At 39.2% G+C, this 21764-nt stretch overlaps 1 protein-coding gene across 10 annotated transcripts in view; it reads left to right on the top strand.

The window, feature by feature from the left end:
- The window catches only part of ncor1 (nuclear receptor corepressor 1), a 33529-nt gene that overhangs the window by 430 nt on the left and 11335 nt on the right, over positions 1-21764 (top strand). For 8 of the 10 annotated variants that reach the window (XM_029174712.3, XM_029174711.3, XM_055514496.1 and 5 more), the window contains exons 2-23: positions 2140-2329; positions 3579-3673; positions 4191-4398; positions 4717-4899; positions 5333-5446; positions 6039-6095; positions 6206-6258; positions 6535-6601; positions 7210-7382; positions 8026-8116; positions 8245-8423; positions 8590-8644; positions 8881-8982; positions 13689-13819; positions 14623-14918; positions 16664-16729; positions 17713-17849; positions 17946-18039; positions 19368-19812; positions 19885-20002; positions 20334-20511; positions 21109-21276. In XM_029174712.3, the coding sequence (XP_029030545.1) occupies positions 2219-2329; positions 3579-3673; positions 4191-4398; positions 4717-4899; positions 5333-5446; positions 6039-6095; positions 6206-6258; positions 6535-6601; positions 7210-7382; positions 8026-8116; positions 8245-8423; positions 8590-8644; positions 8881-8982; positions 13689-13819; positions 14623-14918; positions 16664-16729; positions 17713-17849; positions 17946-18039; positions 19368-19812; positions 19885-20002; positions 20334-20511; positions 21109-21276 (3121 nt within the window). In that variant the 5' untranslated portion in view covers positions 2140-2218. The remainder of the gene's footprint in view (positions 1-2139; positions 2330-3578; positions 3674-4190; positions 4399-4716; positions 4900-5332; positions 5447-6038; positions 6096-6205; positions 6259-6534; positions 6602-7209; positions 7383-8025; positions 8117-8244; positions 8424-8589; positions 8645-8880; positions 8983-13688; positions 13820-14622; positions 14919-16663; positions 16730-17712; positions 17850-17945; positions 18040-19367; positions 19813-19884; positions 20003-20333; positions 20512-21108; positions 21277-21764) is intronic. The other 2 variants (XM_029174713.3, XM_029174707.3) reach the window with 1 other exon arrangement.

Raw genomic sequence — 21764 nt, 5'->3', positions numbered from 1 at the left:
AGATAGACCCATCCCCCAAGATAAGCTACAATCCCAATTGCGTTTATATGACTGTGGCGATAAACACAACAACAACAAGACGCCGTAGCAATATTTCTAATTACTAATTTGTGCGTATGGCAACAACGATTAGCATGGCTCCTGTAAAATAATCTGAACGCTTACTGTAAATGTTTTCTAAAACTGTATGTACGAACTTCACCAGGAAACGACAAACATCACAGCTGCCCAGAGTAACAATATTTCTGTCACCTGAAAATTGCAAATGTTTTAATCAACGTCAGAAATTGCAGCTAAACCCTATCAAATGGAAATGATAGGTGTAAAGGAAACACTAACGAACGACTGCAAAGTACCTACGTATCTTCTTTAAACTTATCTAAATTTCATGAGTGAATTGGAAAAAAAGCATGTGGTTAAAATTGTAAGTACTGCTGAGAAACAATGGAAAAAATATAGTCAAGTTACTAATAAAGACTATAATCGCTAAATTGCATTCAAGTAAAGTTATTGTACATACTCTGACTGAAGATGCACAGACTTAATGTCTTATTTAATACAGTGTGAGCACATAGAAAATTACCCAAGCTGTGTATTTTTTTTCTCATAATTGAGAGCACAGACAATCGGTGACCCACCAAAACAATAAAATAACAACCTCCCGCTATGTTTTGGTGGCAGTGACAGGTGACATGAGAATGGCTGATGATTGTTTGCATGATTTGTCAGGTTAAAGAGTGTAGCTGCACAGCAGAATTTAAATCTTGAGTTTTTCTGTGGCTAAAACCAGTTCCTTTAAATAAACAACAGATTGATCAGGAATTTTACTGGGCCGCCAACAATTGATAAAGATACTAGTAATATCTATAATAGATTTGGAGATTCTATCATATCTGTATTCTTATTTGATTTATAGTGAAGGAGGGTTTAGGGTTGCACTTCAAACAGTAAAACAAGAATGGAGGCTTGGTTTAAAACTACCTTGACAACCTTTGCAGTCTTAGTGTTTAGTCTTCAGAAGAAGTAGTTGATGATCTTGACAGCTGATTGATGTGAATTGTTTGATTGTTCAGTGTTCTTTAGCTGCAGATTGTCACAGAGCGATCTCAATAACATTAGCAAGCAGTAATCAGCTAGGCATTTTGTCTAAAATAGATGACTTGGTTACCGTGGATACTCTTCATAGAAGTGGGTACCTATCCAAAATCCCTCCGAGGGCACAACATAGAATGCTCAGTAAGGTGAAAATGAACCAAAGAGATACAGCTAAATACAAAGGAAAATATCAGCATGGCTGTCACCCAGCTGAAGCCTAATAGACTTTGTGTGAAGCCACAGGAAAGTGACCCTGAACATCAAAGTAAACCTGCTTCAGAGTGTCTTTGGAGAAACAAAATTCGCCTTTCTCATTTCAGAGCCAGGATTTTTACCCATTAGAGATGCTGTGGAACAACTTAAAAAGAGCTATTCACATCAGATGTCCTACTAATGTGATTAAGCAAAGCAGTTTTTATAAGGGAAATGGTCCAAACGTCCTCCTAAAGGTTGCACAGGTTTAATCAGCTACAGTTATTGTTTCAAAAGGTGTTTAACCTCCACTACTATGTATATTTAGAAGGACTGTTAAGTTACTAACAAGAAAGCTTACTACTGCTTATACCTATTCATTATAGTTGTTGTTTGATTATGGTAAAAGTCAGATTCCATTTTTTTTATTTTATGTGGACAACTAGAAAATTGCAAATGGTGTCTTTTAGTTTTTCTTGACAACTTTTAAAGTACTTTGTTTAAAAGTGTTTAATTTACTGCAACTAATTCATTAGATACTATTTCATTTTATAGATTGTATGCATTTGCTTTTTTTAATTTACTTGTTTTTGATTTGAAGCCTTGACCTCAGTTAACACCCCTACAGGGTGAGGTACTTGCATGCTGTAGAGTTGACTCTGACATTGTTAGTTATACTAGCAACAAAAGGTGACCTGAGCAGGTAGTGTACTGGGTCAAAGATCATTGAGATCAGGAAACACTTGAATAAACCTCCTTGGCTCGTATATTGTTAGTCTTTTGATCTTATCTTTTTTCTCACACAATGTCTTTTAATGTCTGAAATTTGAATTTCTCTCTCTGTTGGTGCAGGTGGTTTGTGTCTCCAAACATGGTGTAGTTGAAATCCCTTATTTGTGAAGTAGCAGCTGCCCGCTAGCACTGAGCCACGATGTCCAGTAGCTCGGGCTACCCTCCCAGCCAAGGGAGCTTCAGTAGTGAGCAAAGCAGATACCCACCACATTCTGTTCAGTACACCTTCACGGGCACACGCCACCAACAGGTAAAACCATATCTCTTCATTGACGTGCTAAGCTATTAGTCATGTTGGTTGTAATGAGTCTGTGACTTAAATTTAAATGGATAAAAGAAGAGGATAAGTTCTCATCTGTCTAAGAACCTGGCAGGTTTTCAATTCCAGGCTCACCTACAGCATTACTGATGATTGCTTTGACACTAAGTCTGTTGCAGTAAAAGTGCAATGACAACCCTCTAAAAAAAAAATGAAGCTAGGACACAGTCCTAATCAAATGCATTGCAATGGGAAGGCTGAGTCGTTTGTCTGTGGGGTACACTTGGCTTTAAGGGCGAATGAGGAAAAGGGTTTTGATCTTTTATGTGATAGTTGCATTAAACATAGCACCTTTTTTAATGAAATGTTGTAAATGGTAAGGAAGCACAACTGTTGTAACATGTCAGTTAAGGTTGCTCCACCTTTACAGCTACTACTGTGGAGCAATATAGAGATGGTATGTTAATATACGCTTGCTTGGTCGCTCCTTCTATGTTGTCAATTTTTTTTTGATACAATAATTCATGATTACACATTACTGTGTAGAAATAAATAAACCTGAAATGACATCCAAATTCAATACTTGAGAGGTAAAAGTGGAAAGTCAGTCAGTACCCAAAATGTCTCGCTACTAAATATGCATATCACTTCATCCTATACATAGTAAATTCAAGTGACCAGTGACCACAGTGCTTTTAATGTTGTGTAGGCACTGCATGGGTTTGGCAAGTGTCAGAGCACATTGCAGCTTACTGCCACCAGCAGGTGGTGTTAATGTTGTGGCTGGTCAATGGTTTCCTAGAAGGGCACTTTCACAGAAAATCATCAATGACTACCTTTCTGAGCTGTCAGACTGTTTGCTTGAATCTGGGACAAAGCTGGAGTTTGGAAAGATTTCCTGTAACTGATATTGCTTGTTCAAGTTTGTTTGGAGGACAGACTGTGCTGATAACATTTGACATATTTAATCATAGACTTTAGATCGTATTGTTTGATTTTATCATGTCTGCCCGTCATCTTGCCCATCTAGACAGGACTTGTCCATGAGCATCACTAGTTTACTCCACTTGTGAAGTGCAGCATATGAATTTAATTTGCATGCACCACAAGATGTTTTCATTTGTTGTGCCTTTAATATGCCTGTCCATTGTTTTACACAGGTTATGCTTGATTAATGCTGGCATGAACTTGTTCATATTGTTTAATTAAGTTGTTTGTGCCATGTATTTCTTTCCCCCAGGATTTCACTGTCCCAGACTATCGGACTCATATGCAAGATCCGCAAGGTCGGAGAAGGCCGTCTTTATTGTCTGAATTTCACCCTGGAACTGAAAGGTAAGAACTTCAAAACCTGTTAATGTTATACTTTATATTTATTAGCTGTTTCTGCCTACTTGAAGGAAGCTATTCATTCCCATTAGGATTGCATAGTGTTACAATAACCTGCCACCTATCAATGGTTAACTTATTAAAAAATTCTGCTCTATGTAAAAGAAGGTATTATTGCCAATTTGAAGAAATACACTTTCTTCTTTATTGCACAGGTCATTTCAGACATGTCACTTCATGAAATAAAGGCAGACACATACACAACATTGTGTATCTAATTTTGGCAGGTGGAACAAACTTTGACGGTTTCTAGCTGCTAATGACTGCTAATTATACACAACAGCACAGCTGTTGAACCTTTTCTAAGGCAGTTGGTGTTGTTATGGTAGACTTTTAAAGGTTTTGGAATTGGATATCAAACAGCCTATTCTTCACAGATTGCAGTTTCATAGTCATCCATTCAAATAGACAGATGTGGCTTCTGATCTATCTGTGTGTTTGTTTGTTTGCTTATGTTCTTCAGGCCTCCAGAGAGGCGCCATGGTTATGAACAGCAGTTTCATTCTGTAGCAGCTCATCCTGAGCATGAGGCCTTGGAGGCAAAACGCCCTCGCATGGAGACTGTTGCTGAGGCCCATATGACCCGCACAGCTCCTGTTGCAGGGAGTGTTGTCCTTCCCGTGCCCCATAGTGTTCAAGACAGTCTAAGAGCCACTGTGGAAGTCAAAAAGGTGGGCCTTCATTCCATAGCTTATGTTTATTTACAAAGACATTTCACTTTTTAGCAGAGTCAGTCTCATTTGGGTATTTTAAGTCAAGTCTGCTTTTAGTGCTGATCCTTTGTACATGATGTAAATACATGCAAATTTCATATCAACATGTGTTTATTCCATATAGTATCATAAATATAAAGTTGGACCTTTTCTAATAATTGTAGGAGCTTCAATTTAATATATACACATTTAGGACGCAACTTTTTTTCTTTTCAGACAGAACTAATTCTGCTGTGTTTGACGAGCTCAGTGACCTTTTTTGTGTTCTCTTGCCAGGAGTCTCAGTTCACTGTCAAAGTGGAGTCCCATTCCCCAGGTGGACCTGTACTACACATTGGGGATGAGCAGGACACATCTCCTTCCAAGCTGTCAAAGGAGGAACTCATCCAGAGTATGGACCGTGTGGACCGAGAGATTGCAAAAGTGGAACAGCAGATTTTCAAGTTGAAGAAAAAGCAGGTCGGCTATGCAGGGAGCCCTTTAGTCTCAGTGTGTGTTTTTATATGTATGCATTTGTAGTAGAAGTTTATATTTATAATTTGTTTTTGTTTATTTGTTAAGTACATTGCCTTCTTAGCTGTTACACTGGTATTAACATTTACATTTTGGAATAAACATGCCTGTCTTAAGCAAGCCCGTACAGAGTAATCTGATGGTACCTGCATGGGCCTCTGATATCAGAAACTAGGATCAGCTCAGTTTAGATGGATTTGTGTGTCCCAATATTTGTTTCGAGAGAAAATGAATGTAGATTAAAACAATATGAAACATTTAATTGGGTCATGAAATGGAGAATGGAAACTCCCAGTGCTCACGCTGTTACTTTATGTAATTTGTTTCATTTTATTGTGTGCCATTGGTTAAGATGTTCTGTGGTGCTGTTGTCTCTTAGCAACAACTGGAGGAAGAAGCAGCAAAGCCAGTGGAGCCAGAAAAGCCAGTGACCCCACCCCCAGTGGAGCACAAGCACCGCAGCATAGTCCAGATCATCTATGATGAAAACAGGGTTGGTACAAAGACAAGCTGACAGCCAGCATTAGTTCTTATCAGTTCTTGTTCTTAATGATGCATTTTTTCATTTATCAAAAACTGCAGCCTAGAAACAGGAAAAGTTAGTTTTGTTTATCCACTGGTTCTGGTTAGGCTTTTAAATCCAAGCAGTGAACAGCAGTAAATTTTGACTGCGTCCTCACAGCAGGAGCTGCCCATGACAACCACAGCCAGCCACTAACAGACTCCTGTCTCAAAATGAAACATCTTGTACTAAACTAAGGGCTAAACATTTGCCTTTATGCCCTTCTGTTTTCAGCTCGCAGTATTTTTGGACTGTCTGATTCTAAATGGTGTAGAAGTTAAATGTATTCCCATGTGTCTCTTTGCACTAAATATCAGCCCTATTTTATACCTTACTGGTGGAAACGGGACAGATTCTACTGCTGCTTTACTTTGAACTGATAAATCTCTGGAAGCTGTGGATCTGATATTGACAAAGACCATGTTTTTTGTTGTATGGTTAGTGTTATATTAAAAGGAGTGACACAATGTTTTGTTTTGCCTTCTAACAGTTCTCAAAGTTCTCAATTTTTTTTTATTACTAGAAAAAAGCAGAGGAGGCCCATAAAATACTGGAAGGTCTAGGTCCCAAGGTTGAGCTGGTATGTGATGTTATGTTTTTACTTTAATCCTTCTTCTAAATTTGACACACAGGAAAAAAAATCAAAGCTTAATTAATGAGCCATTCCTTTTCTCTCTCTTTTTTTTTTAGCCATTATATAATCAGCCTTCAGACACAAAGGTGTACCATGACAACATTAAGACGTGAGTGTCTATATTTGTTCTGATGAGTCACTTCATAGACATCTGTTGGATTTGAAACATGCAAATCTCACCACAATTACAGAATACAAATTGTTTTAGGATTGCGAGGCAATGCTGATCTCACCACCGTCAACCCATCTGTCAATTATATTATACTAGTTTTGCACTGGGATGTTGTCTGCTGACTTAATAGGTTCAGTGTAGTTGTATTGTTTGGTAAATATATCAATTCTATTGATGAAATGTTTTAAATCATCTATTTTTGTTCTGTTTCAGAAACCAAGTCATGAGGAAGAAGCTGATTTTGTTTTTTAAGAGGAGGAACCATGCTCGGAAACAAAGAGTAAGTGTTTCTGTTGCAAGTAGATCATAAAGAAAGTTCAAGGACTTGAACTCAACTGGCTGCCCTTAAAAGACAGGCAAAGATCAGTCGGTATTGACAAAAGGCCAATAGCTTGTTTTATTTCCAGTAGTTGTACAGGTATTGCAGTGTCAACCAAACCAATGGACTGAATAGTCAAGTAGCATGGTTTTTAAAACAATGTTCTGTGGTTTTCCTGTTCATTCTGCTTGTTGAGAATGTTGTACACACCAATAGCTTATTTTATAACATGCATTAATATGATTCAACATAAAGGACACATATTGAGAATATTTATATTAGGGATTTAAATATTTCAAAATTTGTTTAAAAAGGTGCTCCTCTGGATCAGTGGGTCCACCTTTCTCAGGCTGTTGCCTGTGGGTCAGACAGCCCTTTAAACCCTAAACAATGGCACATGGCCACATGCCAAGAGGAAGGTGAATTATTTGTCTCTTGCTGCATAGAGTGGAAAACAGGACAGCATTGTTCCCCAAACCCCCAAAACAAGAGTGTTGTATCATCATTACTCATTTTAACTGTTACAAGTCTGGCAATCCAATTTGCAGTGTTCTGTGGTTTGTACACAGGAGCAGAAGATCTGCCAGCGCTACGATCAGCTGATGGAAGCATGGGAGAAGAAGGTAGAGCGAATGGAAAACAACCCCAGACGCAAAGCCAAGGAGAGCAGAACGCGGGAGTACTATGAAAGACAATTTCCTGAAATTCGCAAACAAAGAGAGCAGCAGGAACGCTTCCAGAGGTAACAGTCTTAACCTTTGAACAGTCAGCACAATGACTGCTGCAATAGGTTAGTCGTTTTGAAGCACAATGGTTCAATGTGTACATTTCTTTGAATTTGTGGTGATGAGGTTTTAAGTTGTTTCTGATAAAATAAAAACGTAAAAGCCACACAAGAATTTCCTTTTAAAATCCAAATTTAAGTGAGATTGCATGATCTTTAAATTTTCTCTATGTATGAAGTTAATGAACTAAGTTATTAGCAATTGTCAAGAACTGCAGCCCCTGTGCTGTCAAATTAGTCCTTTAAGAGGTGTCTGTTCAGTTTTCACCTAAAAAAGAGGCATTCGGTCGTATGCATTGGTGTTTTTGCGTAGAAATTTGCTTCCTGTGTGGTTCTGGAAAGGGCAGACAGCTTGATCATTGGGGAAGGAAAGTAAAAACTGGGCAGAGACCTTTGTTCACTTATAATAGATACAGCGATTCTGCTAATGTTGTTTCAGATGCTAACAGATTGACTGATTTTTATTGAAAAAGACAGAATGTAGAAAAAAACTGGAAAATGAATTTCCTTCAAAAGGAATGTTAGAGTTTATCTCACCACAAAACTACTTCAATACATTACAAAATAAAATGTGTAACCTAATCATTCCTGATTTCCACAGGGTTGGGCAAAGAGGAACTGGCCTTTCTGCAACAATAGCAAGAAGTGAGCATGAAATTTCTGAAATCATAGATGGCCTTTCTGAGCAAGAGGTGAGTCATTTTATTATACACTTAGTAGATGTGAGACTACACTAATAGTCTGGGTACTTCTTCACTAGTTAACCTGGCTTTAGCATAGTAGAAGTCAAATTGGCACAAATGTTTTTATTGTTTCACAGAACAATGAGAAGCAGATGAGACAGCTATCAGTCATTCCTCCCATGATGTACGACTCAGAGCAGCGGCGGGTAAAGTTTATTAACATGAACGGCCTGATGGATGACCCAATGAAGGTGTACAAAGCCCGACAGTTCATGAATGTTTGGACTGAGCATGAAAAAGAGATCTTTAAGGAGAAGTGAGTACTTACAACTTTCTAGACAATCTAACTCCACTTGGTCCTAGTTAGTTCCTCTGGGTTAGCTGCTATGGTTTGTACACACTAATGACGATTTTTGAATAAGGGAGATACTACTGATACAGCTGGCTTTGAATAATTAATAACAACTTGCATCTCTTTGCAGATTTGTCCAACACCCCAAGAATTTTGGCCTGATTGCCTCCTATCTAGAGAGAAAGGTAAGCTGATTTTCTTTTCACACCGGTTTTACAGGAATAAAAATATAACTTTGTTCAAATGTTTGATCAGGTAAATGAAGGTTGCCCTTTTTAAATCCAGCTAAACACATTTGTTGGAAAATCAATTTTATAGTTTAGTCGAAAGATATATATTGTTAATACATAATTAAGGCTAGAAAGTTAAGGTTTATTCCTGGACATTTTCTTTTGCTTATGTTGTGATTGTTGTCTTTCAGTGCGTTGCAGACTGTGTCCTATACTACTACTTGACTAAGAAGAATCACAACTATAAGACATTAGTACGGCGCAACTATGGAAGGCGACGAGGAAGGAATCAGGTAAATCCTAAAATTCAGTTTTTCCTTGTTGTAGTTAACAAAATGATCTCTTCCTGTCAGTCCGGTGTTTTTAAACTTACATGGAAAAGAAAATAAATAAAACATAAATATCACATAGATTGTTAGTAAGCATTCAGTTTAACTTTAATTTAAGAAGAATATATAAGTTTCTGACCTTTTACACGAGCAAACCTTGTTTCCCCACATCTGTTTCATTTCACCTCATGTTTTTCTCGCACACATAGTAAGCTATGGTTTCTGGTTTTGACAGCAACAATATCTGTCCCTGATTATGGATCATATTGCACCTGCTCAAACAAAAATTTGCTGTGCTGTACAGGGTTACACTGTTTTGCATGGTGTTCGGACATTAAGAATGAAATGGTATTAATTGACTAGTATATAAATATGATTGAAGATGTGTTGTTGTGGACGGAATTTTGTTCAGACCTTGTTTATACCGTTGTTGTTTTTGCATCCGAATCGGATACTAGAACATGCAGAACCTCCTAATCCTGCACTGGGGGGAAGTTAAGTGATTTTATTTATTTTTTTATCCCCTCACCCATTCTGTTGGAGGTTTTCTCTGTTCTGGCGTTTTAATTTAAAATGCAGGTCTGTTTCTAAACCAGTTTGTGGTTGTTCAGATTCTTGTGAAGCCGTATGTTTTATTTTTTGTTGTTGGTTGCAGTAATGCACATCAAGTTGTTGTGGATTTCCAAGCTAGTGGCATGACTTAGCAACTGCAGTTTGAATGAGTCCTCAGACAGGGAAGGAAGACTACAGTGTGAGCAAAAGCAGAAACTTTGGAAAGTAGGAGAAAGGAGAAAGGCTCAGCAAAACAGTTAGTGGTGGCATTAATCTGCGTCAGTGTGTAGTAGTGTTCTATTCTATTCCTCTTTTCTTACAATTCTGTGAGAGGTGGATTGGCAGAAAGAGGGAGTTCCCCCCTGCATGAAATGGCTGAGTTGGTACAGCCCAGCCATCTGACAGGCCCAAAAAACTCACTGTGCTGCTGTGAGTGCCAATCAAAGAGGAGTGCACGACGGGGATTACCTTGTGTGACCCTGCATAGATTAGTACGTGCATGTGAGATGGACAATTCTTTGGGCAGCTTAAGCGGCCTGATGACACGTTTTCCTGGAATATGTGCAGTACCCGGCAGCCCTTCTAAGGAGCTCTGCTATGGCGCTGTCCTGCCCCTCTACTGCTATCGTTGCCACCGCTATGGAAGTACGGGAGGGTAAACTCACATTTGCAACACCAGCAAGCTGTGGCTCACAGCAGAGCAGAGGGGTTTTTATGATCAGCAAATGAGCTTGCAGGTATGTTGCTAGACTTGAAATCAGATATTCCACAGACTTTTCTGTGTCCTGTATCTTATTTTCCGACTGTTGTTTTTTTACTTGAGAAATTTGTTTCTTAGCCTGCATACTTTTTTTTACTTGACGATTACATTATTGATATTACATTTCAGCTATTTTAGGGTGTAGGACATGTGCAGATGTGATTTAGTTTATTCATAGAAACCAGGCTATGTGGACATGCAAGTGTAGAACAGGTTTTCACTTTCGTTCAGAAAAGTAGTTTTTTCATGAAATAAAAAGTATTTGAAAGCTACACGGTGACAGCTTTTTAAAACATTAAGAGAAAATGTTCCCTAAACCATTGAAGCATTTGTGTCCCCCTGCCAACTGAACATTACTGATTGTACACCCAATCTTCATGAATGTTTTGAATTGATATATGAAGGCATTAAAATAAATAAAATCAACACTATTACTCACAGTAAACATGCTTGAGTAAGCCTTCACAGTCCTCCCCCCCCCCCACAGGCTCTGCAACAATTTTATTGGCTGATATTAAAACTAGAACTTGCGTCTTAAAGGAGCAATGTGTAGCACTGACACCAAGCGATTAGAATTGGTACTGCAGTCTAAATTCAAACATTTGATGGAGCTCCCATCTCACCTCTCACCCTGTTTCCCCACACGTAAAGCTCATGCCACTTGCCAGGCAAAGCACGCTGCATGTAGATGAGCATATAGATGAGGGAACCATTAATATTTATATTAAGGTACCAGTTTCATTAAGATGTTTTGGGTGAGTTAAATCAATAAAACCATATTGACAGTAAGTGTTTTAATGTCTGGCAGATCAATTTTAATTTTTCAGTTATCAGTGCAAATACTTCTGCAACAATGTGACTTCTGCAAAAATGTGACGTCCCTCACATCCTTTTTGAACTAATGAAGCTTACATTATGATGCTTTGTGGGAGTTATTTCAGTAGCTTTTTCATATGCTGAACAATTAACACAAATATTTTAAAGAGTAACCACAAAAGGCCTCAAAAGGCCAGGGGTTGGCTGGGAGCGGTGTGGAGAACACTTAAGAGGATATATGTAATTTATTAATTAGTCTGCACTCATAACGCAGTCTTTGCTTGGGTACATCCTTACTAGTTTTTCCTGACTGGACTAGTCTTGACCAGTATCCCTGGCCCGCTGCCAAGATCCTCATAGCATGACAAACTGCTACCTATGATTTTTAGCAAGTGATGAGCTGCATCTGTTCTCCAGACATACTGATTTTCTGACTAGTTGAACTAGTTTGTATGACAATACACTCCTTTTTTTTCAATTTTAAGTAGTATTGTACCAGGCCTACTGAAACCTTTTTACTTTTTGGATAGAATCAAATCAATTTGTTAAATATAATAATTTAAATAAGACATTTGGATTCTACAATTCCTTACACTGACATCCTCCAGTGATTTAGTCAAAGAGTTGTATACATCAACTTAAAATTTGATAATGCGGTTCTGTAGCTTTTTCCTACAGATTTACTGTACTGTGTTATCTACTGCTTCTTTTCAAACGTGCTGCTTAAATATAAAAACAACTAACTCCTCTCTCTCTCTCTCTCTCTCTCTGTCTGTCTCTCTCTCTGTCTGTCTCTCTCTCTGTCTGTCTCTCTCTCTCTGTCTCTGTCTCTCTCTCTCTCTGTATATCTCTATCTATCTATATTTCTCTCTCTCTCTCTCTCTCTCTCTCTCTCTCTCTCTCTCTCTCTCTCTCTCTCTCTCTCTGTCTCTTATTTATTTATTAATCATTATTATTATTATTTCATTTATTTATTTTTATTTTTTTGCATACAGAATTGCCAGCATACTTAATCAGTAGATGACGTTTATCATGTAGTTTATCACCAAACTTGATGTAACATTACATGCATTTTATTTTCTCCACACATTAGATTTGAGTTTGCAGGACATAAAAGTCCCGTGCTAGAAGGCAGAATTCCTGTGATTAGTCTCGACTAGAAAAAGAGACACTATTTTCAGTATCAAGAGACATGTTCTTAAACAGCTACTGTCTTAGAGTAGCTGTGGCTCAGTCCTAAGTGGCTCTTGCTTTCAGCGTTCTTCTAGGGAGCTGATAAGAACTTTAATACGTATCCTTTGAATTTTGCCTTTACCATTGAAAGAATCACATTCCTTGGCCCCATCTGGTACCAGCATGGGATGTTTGGCTTGGCATAGCCAGACTTGTTCCAGCACAGTGCTTTCATGGCGCAGGCAGGAGGAAGCATTCTGTGGTGTACCGTGTCAGCAGTGATGATAAAGAATGTTGCTGTGTCCTCAATCATTCTGTTGGACCAGTTTTATTTTTCCTGCATTTTTTGGAACTCAGTCTCATCATCCATTTGTGTTAGAATTGCTTTGTGTTTATTGGTTGCATTGTCATATGAAAACTTGAGATTTAAAGCCCAGGTATTTTTGTACTTTCGAGGGATTTACTCAAGTGATGATATTTTTTTTTTTTTACTGATGGTCACGTTCCAGCTTTCATTTTTCAAGACCAGACAAATGTGTCATTGCTTAAATTTGAGTGGCTCAGAGGTCAGACACACAAGTACAAATATACCTATTTAGAACTCAACAATGTTGTACATTCATTTAACCCATCTATAATCAAATTGGTCACAGATTTGCCTTACCAGACTGCACTGTCTATACAACAAAGACCCTTTTAGTTCTTATATCCCTTGAAATAAATCTTTTTATTAATAAACATTTTAGTCAACTGTCTATCAAACCATTCCCTCATTCCTTCCCATGAAAAAGCTTCAACATAGAGATATTGATTATCTTCTTTTGAACAAACTACCTAAATAAGGTTAATGATGGTTTATAATTGCCAAAGTAGGTCCAGGTATAGACATTGGGGTTATTTGTGACCTTCAGGACTATCAAACGACTCTTGGTGTTCTTTATTGGGCCTATTAGGACTTTCCTCACACCTGATTGAAACACATGACTCTAATTTTCCCTTTTTTAAAACAAGTCATAATCACTTATGTGTAGCTCACACAAGTTGCAAAGTCACATCCCTGGTGTTTTACTTTACAATGTGAACAATTTTTCTGTGCTGTGCTAGTTTTGGCATCTAATAACCTTTTTAATATATTATATTATTATTTAAATTGATATGCAATATTATATATTTTAGTTTAGCTATAAACCATAATTAGTAGTAGTAATATATTGTATCTGAGTTTCATGATTTGAAGATAAAAATAATAAAACCCGTTGACATCCATTGAAATGACTAACCGCGAATATTTTTCTAGATATTTTTCCTTCTTATTTAACAATTTTACATTGAAGCATTAATATTTGACCGGTTTATGCTTTGTCTTCAGCAAATAACACGTCCCTCACAAGAAGACAAGTCAGACGACAAAAACGAAGAGGACAAATCTGACAAGTCAGAGAAAAAAGAGGACGAAGAAAAGAAGGACGAGGAAGAGAAAGATGAAAAGGAGGATTCTAGGTGAGTTATGAATAGTTGTTTGCCAAGGGGTCACTCCAGTTCATTAATCCCCTACAGTGAACATACCATCTTTTTGCCTTTTCTCTCGTTCATAGCCTGATTATTTCAACGAAAGGGTGTCTTCGTTTAAGATACATTATAGAAGAAAGAAGAAAGTCTTTTAATGTCATTATCACACTTGTTACAATGTCACAACGAAATTAGTCCTCTGCATTTAACCCATCCTAATTGGGTAGCTGTTGGAATGAACCTGGGTACTTTCACCTCTCAAGCCAATGCTCTACAATCTACTAGTATTGCTGTCCTGTATTACAGTATGTATCCAACCTATGAGCTTAGTGGATGAGTCAAGGATGGCTTCACTAACAGGACATTGATACTGTGAATGTCACAAAACAGACTTCCTTCAGCTTTTAGGACACTGGCCATAAAGTGAATTTAAACCTCCTTTAGCAGTCCTCTAGTCATGCTGATTTGCCTGTTATAATCCCAAAAACAATGCAAGCTTTAATTTGGGTTTGCTCATAAATACAATTACTTAACATTGGTAACAGTAGATATTAGTATGTGTTCTTTAAAAGACTTTTATATAACATAATAAACTGTCAAGTTCATTAACAGACAACAGACGGATGCTGTTCTCAACAGGTTTGTGTAGTTTCAGTATAGACAAAATCTAACGTGATTTTTGTGTGTTTTGTAATGGAGGAAGATAGCTGATTACAAAGAAGGCCTGAGTCAGAAGCAAATGAATATTTGCTGTACCAACTCTAAAGCTGTATTTTCCTTATCCAAAACCACAGGGACATTGGCAAGGACAAAGACAAGTGTGACGGTGGGGAGGACGAGGACGGAAAGGAGCAAAACACGCCGCGTGGCAGGAAGACTGCCAACAGCCAGGGCCGCCGTAAGGGAAGGATCACCACACGCTCCATGGCCAATGAGGCTGCCTCTGTGGCGGCTGAGGAGGCTCCTCCCCCTGCCCCTGAGCCTGCCTTGCCAGATCCTCCACAGCTCCCTAAATCTGATCCAGCACAGAAGTCCATGAAGGAGAATGCAAAAGCCCAGACTCCAGTAGCTAACATGGATGCTAATAAAGGTGAATCCTCTTGGGTGTCAACAGTAACACTGTACCGGTGTGTTGTTGTCTAGACGTTTCAGTTGTGTTCTGAACTTTCATTTTGTCACTACTTAGAAAATTGCAAAGTTAGTTAGTTGGTGCTATAACATAAAGTTGGTTTGTATCATTCACCTTGAGAAAACTTTTTTTTTTCTTTTTATTCACATTTATGAAATAAGTGCTGTCAAACCTGTTCTCGCACTGATTGCCAAGTCAACGAAAATTCTATCCTGCACTGCATTTTACTTTATAAGCTCTTTGTAGTCTACCATCACCATCGCAAGTTGTTGCACTGGTTGAGGTGTTGTCATAGAACTTAGTCACGTACTTTTACTCTTTAGTTGAATTCTCTCTGGAGCTCAGGGTTTCACATATTCAGGTCCCATGTGTGTTAGGCTTGTGGCATTAAATGTATTATTAATTTACTGTTGAGTAAGTGTGCGGTGCCATCTGCTCTCTCGTTGCTGTTGAGCTTTACCTACCTCACCACTCTTAGCTATGCAAGGTCACAACTGTAATGTGATTGATTAACCTTCTACATTGTGTCCTTCCATCCTGTCAACCCTCTGACCTCTTTGGCTCTGTTCTAGCCATATCATGGTTTACATAGGATTGTGTCAACAGTAATCTCCCTTAGTGACTACTGTGTAGTGTGTCTGTATTTGCTTGCCCTGTTGTAACCCCTGCAACTATGGTGTTTCGTAGAAATAAGTGGAGCAGGTGTTAAAGGGGAGTTATCTGCTGTGCCGGTCACAGTGGTGCCAGACGAGTTTAGGAAGCTGCTGATTTAGTGGGTGTTAGAGCCTGTTTTAATCTGTGGAGGGGGCAGTGTGTGGACATATGAGTGTTTTCAGCTGAGAGGATACACTGTAGGTAGACACCTTATCTGTCCTCATGGTCCAGAGATTAACGACCACCCTAGAGGATCTTAGCATGGCATATGGAAAACATGCAAGTTCATCCATAGAAAACAGAAGTCTGGTCTAGTCGCTTCTATATATCGCAAGCTGTGTGGCCAGGGAATGTTTGATCTAATCGACTAGTTGAACTGATCACATCGTTTATGGGTGTGGTTGGTGTCCAGTCTCCTATTAATGTCAGGGGTACATTTGCGGCTATATTAGTCCAAATGTTTACACAGTGTCAGTAGGTGCCATGGAAGAAAGTGGGCTAGAGTTCACTCTGCCCCCTCTACACTAACCATGCACTTCTGTGAATTTTGTGTGGGTGGTTTGGAACTTTGTATCAAAGCTGAGGGAAGAAGGAGGGGTATGAATGAGATGTGCAGTGTGACAGAAAAGCCCAAAAGCTCCCCACCCATTCTGCTGTCTGTTTGCCTCCATCCAAGGCCATTTCCCAAAGGGGGAGGCACGGCTCTTAACTCTGCTGTCTGGTGCTAAGTCAGCTGACCAAGGCCCTCCCCTTGTGGATTAAAGAGGAGGAGGGCCTGTTCAAGGCTTTAGGGCATGGGAGAGAGAGACATGGGAGGAGAGAGAGAGAGAGAGAGAGAGAGGAGAGAGTGCAAGAGAGTGAGTGAGGGAGCAGGTCTCAGCAGCCTGAATGTAAACAGATTATTAGATTAGTGGCCATGAGAAGAAGTCGGCTGAAAGGAAGGCTGTCGCCCTCTCTCTCTTTCTTTCTCTGTCTTTCGGCCTCTACGACTGTCTTCATCTCGTTTTATTTCCGTCAGTGCTGATGGGGCTGTGTCTCTCTTTGTGATTTAGCTGGTGCTGGTGAAACAGGGGAAACTTCTCGCTGGACCGAGGAGGAGATGGAGGTTGCCAAAAAAGGTATTGTTTTAATTCAGTTCTCTCTCGCTTTTTGTTCGTACCTGTTTATAATGGGTTTTTTTTTTCCCACATCTCGTCTATTTCTTTTTCTCTTTTATGCTGCCTTACTGTTGCCTTCATGCAAATAAAATAAACATTTAGATGTGGTCACTCAACTTACTTGCTAGTATTCTAAAAGTCATGAAAACAAAGCGACGAAGATTTTTTTTTTTTTTTTTTTAGCTAAAATTCTTTGAACGTTAATTGTCACATTGGTCTTGATTTCAGACTGCATGGCTGCAGTCATTGGTTTGGTTGCATGCTATTCAAGATTTTCTCCCTCTTGCCTTTTTAGTTGGGTTGTTTAGAATAGGCCCTCATGTAGGATCTTCCTATTGACAAGATGCATAAGGGGGGAGCAAACAAGGATTAATGTGGCTTAATTAAAAGTCCTGTGGGCATTGGAGATTTGCTTACCTGTTGAACTCTGGTTTATAAAAATCCTCGGAATGGTAGTCCTTGAAAAAAAAAAACCTTTGGATATGCTAGTCTACGACTTTATAATAATTGTCATGGCTCACATCTAGATTTAAAATAAAGTTAAAGGATTTTATAGATAGATAGATAGATAAATGGATGTGTCAAAGGTAAATGGCAGCCCTCCAGTTCTCTGGATTGGCAGAGGATGTTTGACCACTGTATGAGTGTGTGCTTATCTGTGTTAACTAGGATGGAAAAGGTCATCTTTTATTGTTACAGGTATCCTAGGATTTCAGTGTTGTTTAGTATTTGCCACAGTTCATATAACAACGGAAGCTGTGATAATAGAGACGGGGACTGAATTCTTTAAATAAAATGCAGATACAGTTAAACCTCTTTGTGCCTGCTTTGTACTTGTGTTTTGTTTTTCTACATAAAAATATTCTAATTAGTCAGAACATGGCATTTGCTAGTAGGATCACTAATGGCACATTTGGCAACTTTGTATCCTTGTTTTGCATCAGGACTTGTTGAGCATGGGCGAAACTGGACAGCCATTGCCAAAATGGTGGGCACTAAAAGCGAGGCCCAATGCAAGAACTTCTATTTTAATTACAAGCGACGTCACAACCTGGACAACCTGCTTCAGCAGCACAAGCAGGTGAGCTCCTTCTACTTACCTAAATGAGCTATCCACAAACTCGCAGTGGGTACATGAATGCCAGAAGTTACTTGTTTGTTTTTTTTTTTTTTCCAGGATACACGGCGGGCTCGTGCTGATAGGTCTCAAGGTGAGGGCCTAGCCACAGCATCTCCCGATGATGAAGAAGACAATGCAGATGACAGCGAAGGTCAGAGAGATGGTTGCTCAAATACACATCAGAACATATTTGTTTTGGATGTTCCACGTTTAACCTAGGTGTACGTTCTAGGGCAACAGGGGTGAAGGACACACAGCAGGCTGATATAAGGGTTTCTAGGTGTTTTGCCTCAAAGAGAGAGTTATTTAAAAAGTGTTAGGAAAAATGAGTCCAAAACTGGAAATTCTGATCTAAAGTGCCCTCTGAAGGGTAAGCATTTAATTTAAGATGATTGAATTGTGCTCCAAATGTTGTTTTAATGAGAAGACAAAGAAGCATCATATGGAAAAAGGCAAGAAAAATTAAAAGACATAAAAGATCCACGTTCTGAAAATGCTGGCACCTGTTGTATTAAAAGAAGCTTTAAAGTGAATAACTGTAACACAAGAAGCTGGTTCTCTTGATTTAGCAACCCTGTAAGTCTAGCTCCCTCCTCCCAAGAAATCTATCTCTGCTGGCATGAAACGTGAAAGGAATTCAACGATGAAACATGAGCATCATAATTATGAATATGCTCTTTTATTAAATGGTAAAATATGTTATCCCATCCAAGGTAACAGTAACAACTGTTAGCTGCAAGGTTTAGTTGTGTTTATTTGACTTCATCTAATCGAAACCCAAACTGCTCTGCAGAGTCCTTGGTGCTCGGCAGCCTGCAGATCTCACATTATACGCATTATACAGTTGTACATAAACCCATAAGAGCCATTATGATAGTTAGTGCACTTACAAACATTGTGGCGTTTCACTATTGATGTTTTGTAATGTTGCTTTTGTTGATTTGGGTTTGACACATTTCATGCATCTGCAAATTGTTTTTGCATAGACATGCCATCTGGACTGCCGTCACCATGGCAACAACTGCAGTGGTAGACTCAATGAAAACTGGCATATGATTTTTTTTTTTTATATAAGATAAGAACAAATGTTGTGTTGTTCTTCACATAAATTGCCTTTAAAGATACATCTGGTTCATATTATTCTAAGAAACATGATCAATGTGTATCTTCAAAGGCTCTATTTTATGTTTTGAGATCTCATTAAAATTGCTAAACAAACAAAATATTCAAGTAGTGGAGTACCTACTGTATATATGTCACAGAAAATGAGTAGGAATGAAATGCGCTCAGGTATCAAGTCAGGATCACTTAAATGTTTCTTTTGGCACTAAAATCTAAGATCGAAATAAGTTCTATTCCTTAAATACGTTTTCCCAGTAGAGTTGATGTCGCCTCATTACTATATAGTGATCTACTTGGGTAGAGTGGCATCTGTGCATCAGCTAACATGTATTAATTTCTGTTCTCATTCTTTCTCAGGCGGTGACAACAGCTCCGATACAGAAAGTGCTCCCTCCCCCTCTCAAGCTGACTCATCAAAGTCTGTTGACTCCAAGAGGCCAGACAGCACTGCTGGAGATGCTCTGTGCACTGACCAGGACAAAGTTCAGTCTAGTAATGGAAAGGCTGAACCCTCATATGGGGAACTCTGTGTCAAGGAAGAGAAAAGTCCAGAGAGTGAGACTGGATCTCAGGAGGAAAAGGCCAGAGTGGCTTCCTATGCTGGGTCAGTGCATCCCAAAACTGAACCTCAGGATGTGGACATGAAGACTGGAGAGATTCAGGTCAAGATGGAGCCTGGGATGAAGGAGAAAGGAGAAAAGGGTGATTATGGTGAGAGGCAAAAGGAGCCGAATTCAGATAATGACTCCAGCGCCACCTGCAGTGCTGATGAGGATGTGGAGGCAGAGCATGAAGGACAGAGGTGTGTTTTTGCATAATTTGTGTGTGAGTGATCACAGAGTGTTACTGAAATGTTCTGCTTTTTGTGCCTAAGTAGGATATTCTCTATGGAAAAGCCTTCATTACTCAGCCCACCAGGTTCTGTGCTGGTGTCTTCACCCAAGCAAACCATCCAACAAATGCATCAACGGGCAGCTGCCATCCCACCCATGGTTAGTAACTGTTTAAAAGCATGCCCACACACCAGTCAAAACGAGTAATGTGGTTCTAGTTAAAACTTTAGTTGTCTAGACTCACAGCAGTTTCACTGCGTGCTCTTTGCTGACATTTATTATTTTATAGGTGAAGAATGGTTCCATTTAACTTTAACCAATAAAAGATCCACATTTACAAATCATGTTATGTTGTGATGTATGTTAATCCCTTGAACTGTTTGTAGTTGGTCAATGCTCTCTTTACGTTGGCTCAGCATTCAGACAAATTGGTCGAAGGTCATATCTGGTATTTTCTCTCACCTGGACATTTCTCCTCAACCTTATCTAGATGCCTGGTTCATTTGCTCCTGGAGCTGTGTCAATCAGTGGTTTTGCTATGTTACAACACCAAATCAAAGCTGTGCATGAGTCTGCACACCAGGAGGAGAAGCAGAGACAGGATCAGGGAGATTTGGACCGCAGACCCCCGTTCAGCAGTCGTGGTCCCACCGTACTAGACAGGGATGGTAAGACAAGAAAAAATTATCCTAACTCTGTCCCCTCCTTTTGCCTGTTCTTATGTGTTGCTGCTAGCACTGAGACATTTTATATCTAATACATTTATAGGGCTAAATTTGTTTGAGGGGGATCTAGGTTGTCCTATTCATTGTATTTATTATGGATGCTGGAACATTATTCTTTTTTTTTTGTTATTCGAAAATATTCTTCTGTGACTTGGTTCAGGTGACAAGGTTTGGTTCAGACTAAACCATATGCATTACACACAAGGCACAAGGTTTGTTTTTGTGTTTGAATGATTTGAGCATGTCAATATGGACCCATGTTACCTCTGAGCATGAAAGGCAGGGAGTGGTTTAGATAGGGTGAGTATTGTTGCTTGGGTTTTGTGAAGCTTTTTGCACCTTTTAGCCAAGGAAGTGTGGTAAAGAATTTTCAGTGAGCTACTCAGTTTCACACAAATGCATTAAATAGATTAGTGGATGCAGATGAAGGCGTTAGTAGTGGAGGTCTATACTTTTAAGGTCAGCTCAATGCTCACTTGCATTGAGTTCTTGTTTTAATAGTGGTTGTCTTCCCTTTGTCCTTATGCCTGTGTACTGCAGGTAAACTCATGCCCTACATGCCTTATGATATGAAGCTGGCTCTGGACCAGGACACCCATTCTGGTCGTCCAGGCTCCCCCTACAGACTCTCCCCCAGGGAGCTGAGCAAGGCCCCACCCCAGCCTGACCCCAACGCCCCCAGTGCCTCCCGCTACAGTGTGCCGCCAGGTAATAGCACACACCTTCATCACCACTTCCCATCACTTTCTTTGCTCCTCCCTCCCCTCGCTGATAAACTAGCTTTGCCTGACTCCTCTGGTCTTTTTGTTTGACAATAGAGGCACTCGTTTACTGATGATAAGTCAACTTTAATCTGTTTTGGTTAGAGCTGTCATGATAGTTTTGTGTCTCGATATGAAATTGCTTATTAATCTTGATTTGGAGTTAAAGTTGTAGAGGATGACCATTATGGGGATTCTAATCCTATTGTATGCTGAGGTTTCGTGGCGTCTTGGACAACTTGAAGGATGCACATAGATAATTAAGTTTTGTTTCACTTTTTTCAAACACTGTTTCCCCTCGGTGGCATGATATTGCGTAAAGGCTGAACCTTGTCAGGGTTTATCTGCCAGTTTCTCTCAAGAAATATAGAATTGAAAAGATTATCAAGAAATGCTTTTCTTACAGCTGTATTTTCCAAAGATTATTTTTATATT

Source organism: Betta splendens, chromosome 14 (genome assembly GCF_900634795.4).
Source record: "Betta splendens chromosome 14, fBetSpl5.4, whole genome shotgun sequence".
NCBI lineage: Eukaryota > Metazoa > Chordata > Actinopteri > Anabantiformes > Osphronemidae > Betta > Betta splendens.
Note: the sequence above shows the minus strand (reverse complement) of the source record. Positions and strands in the feature narration are given on the sequence as shown.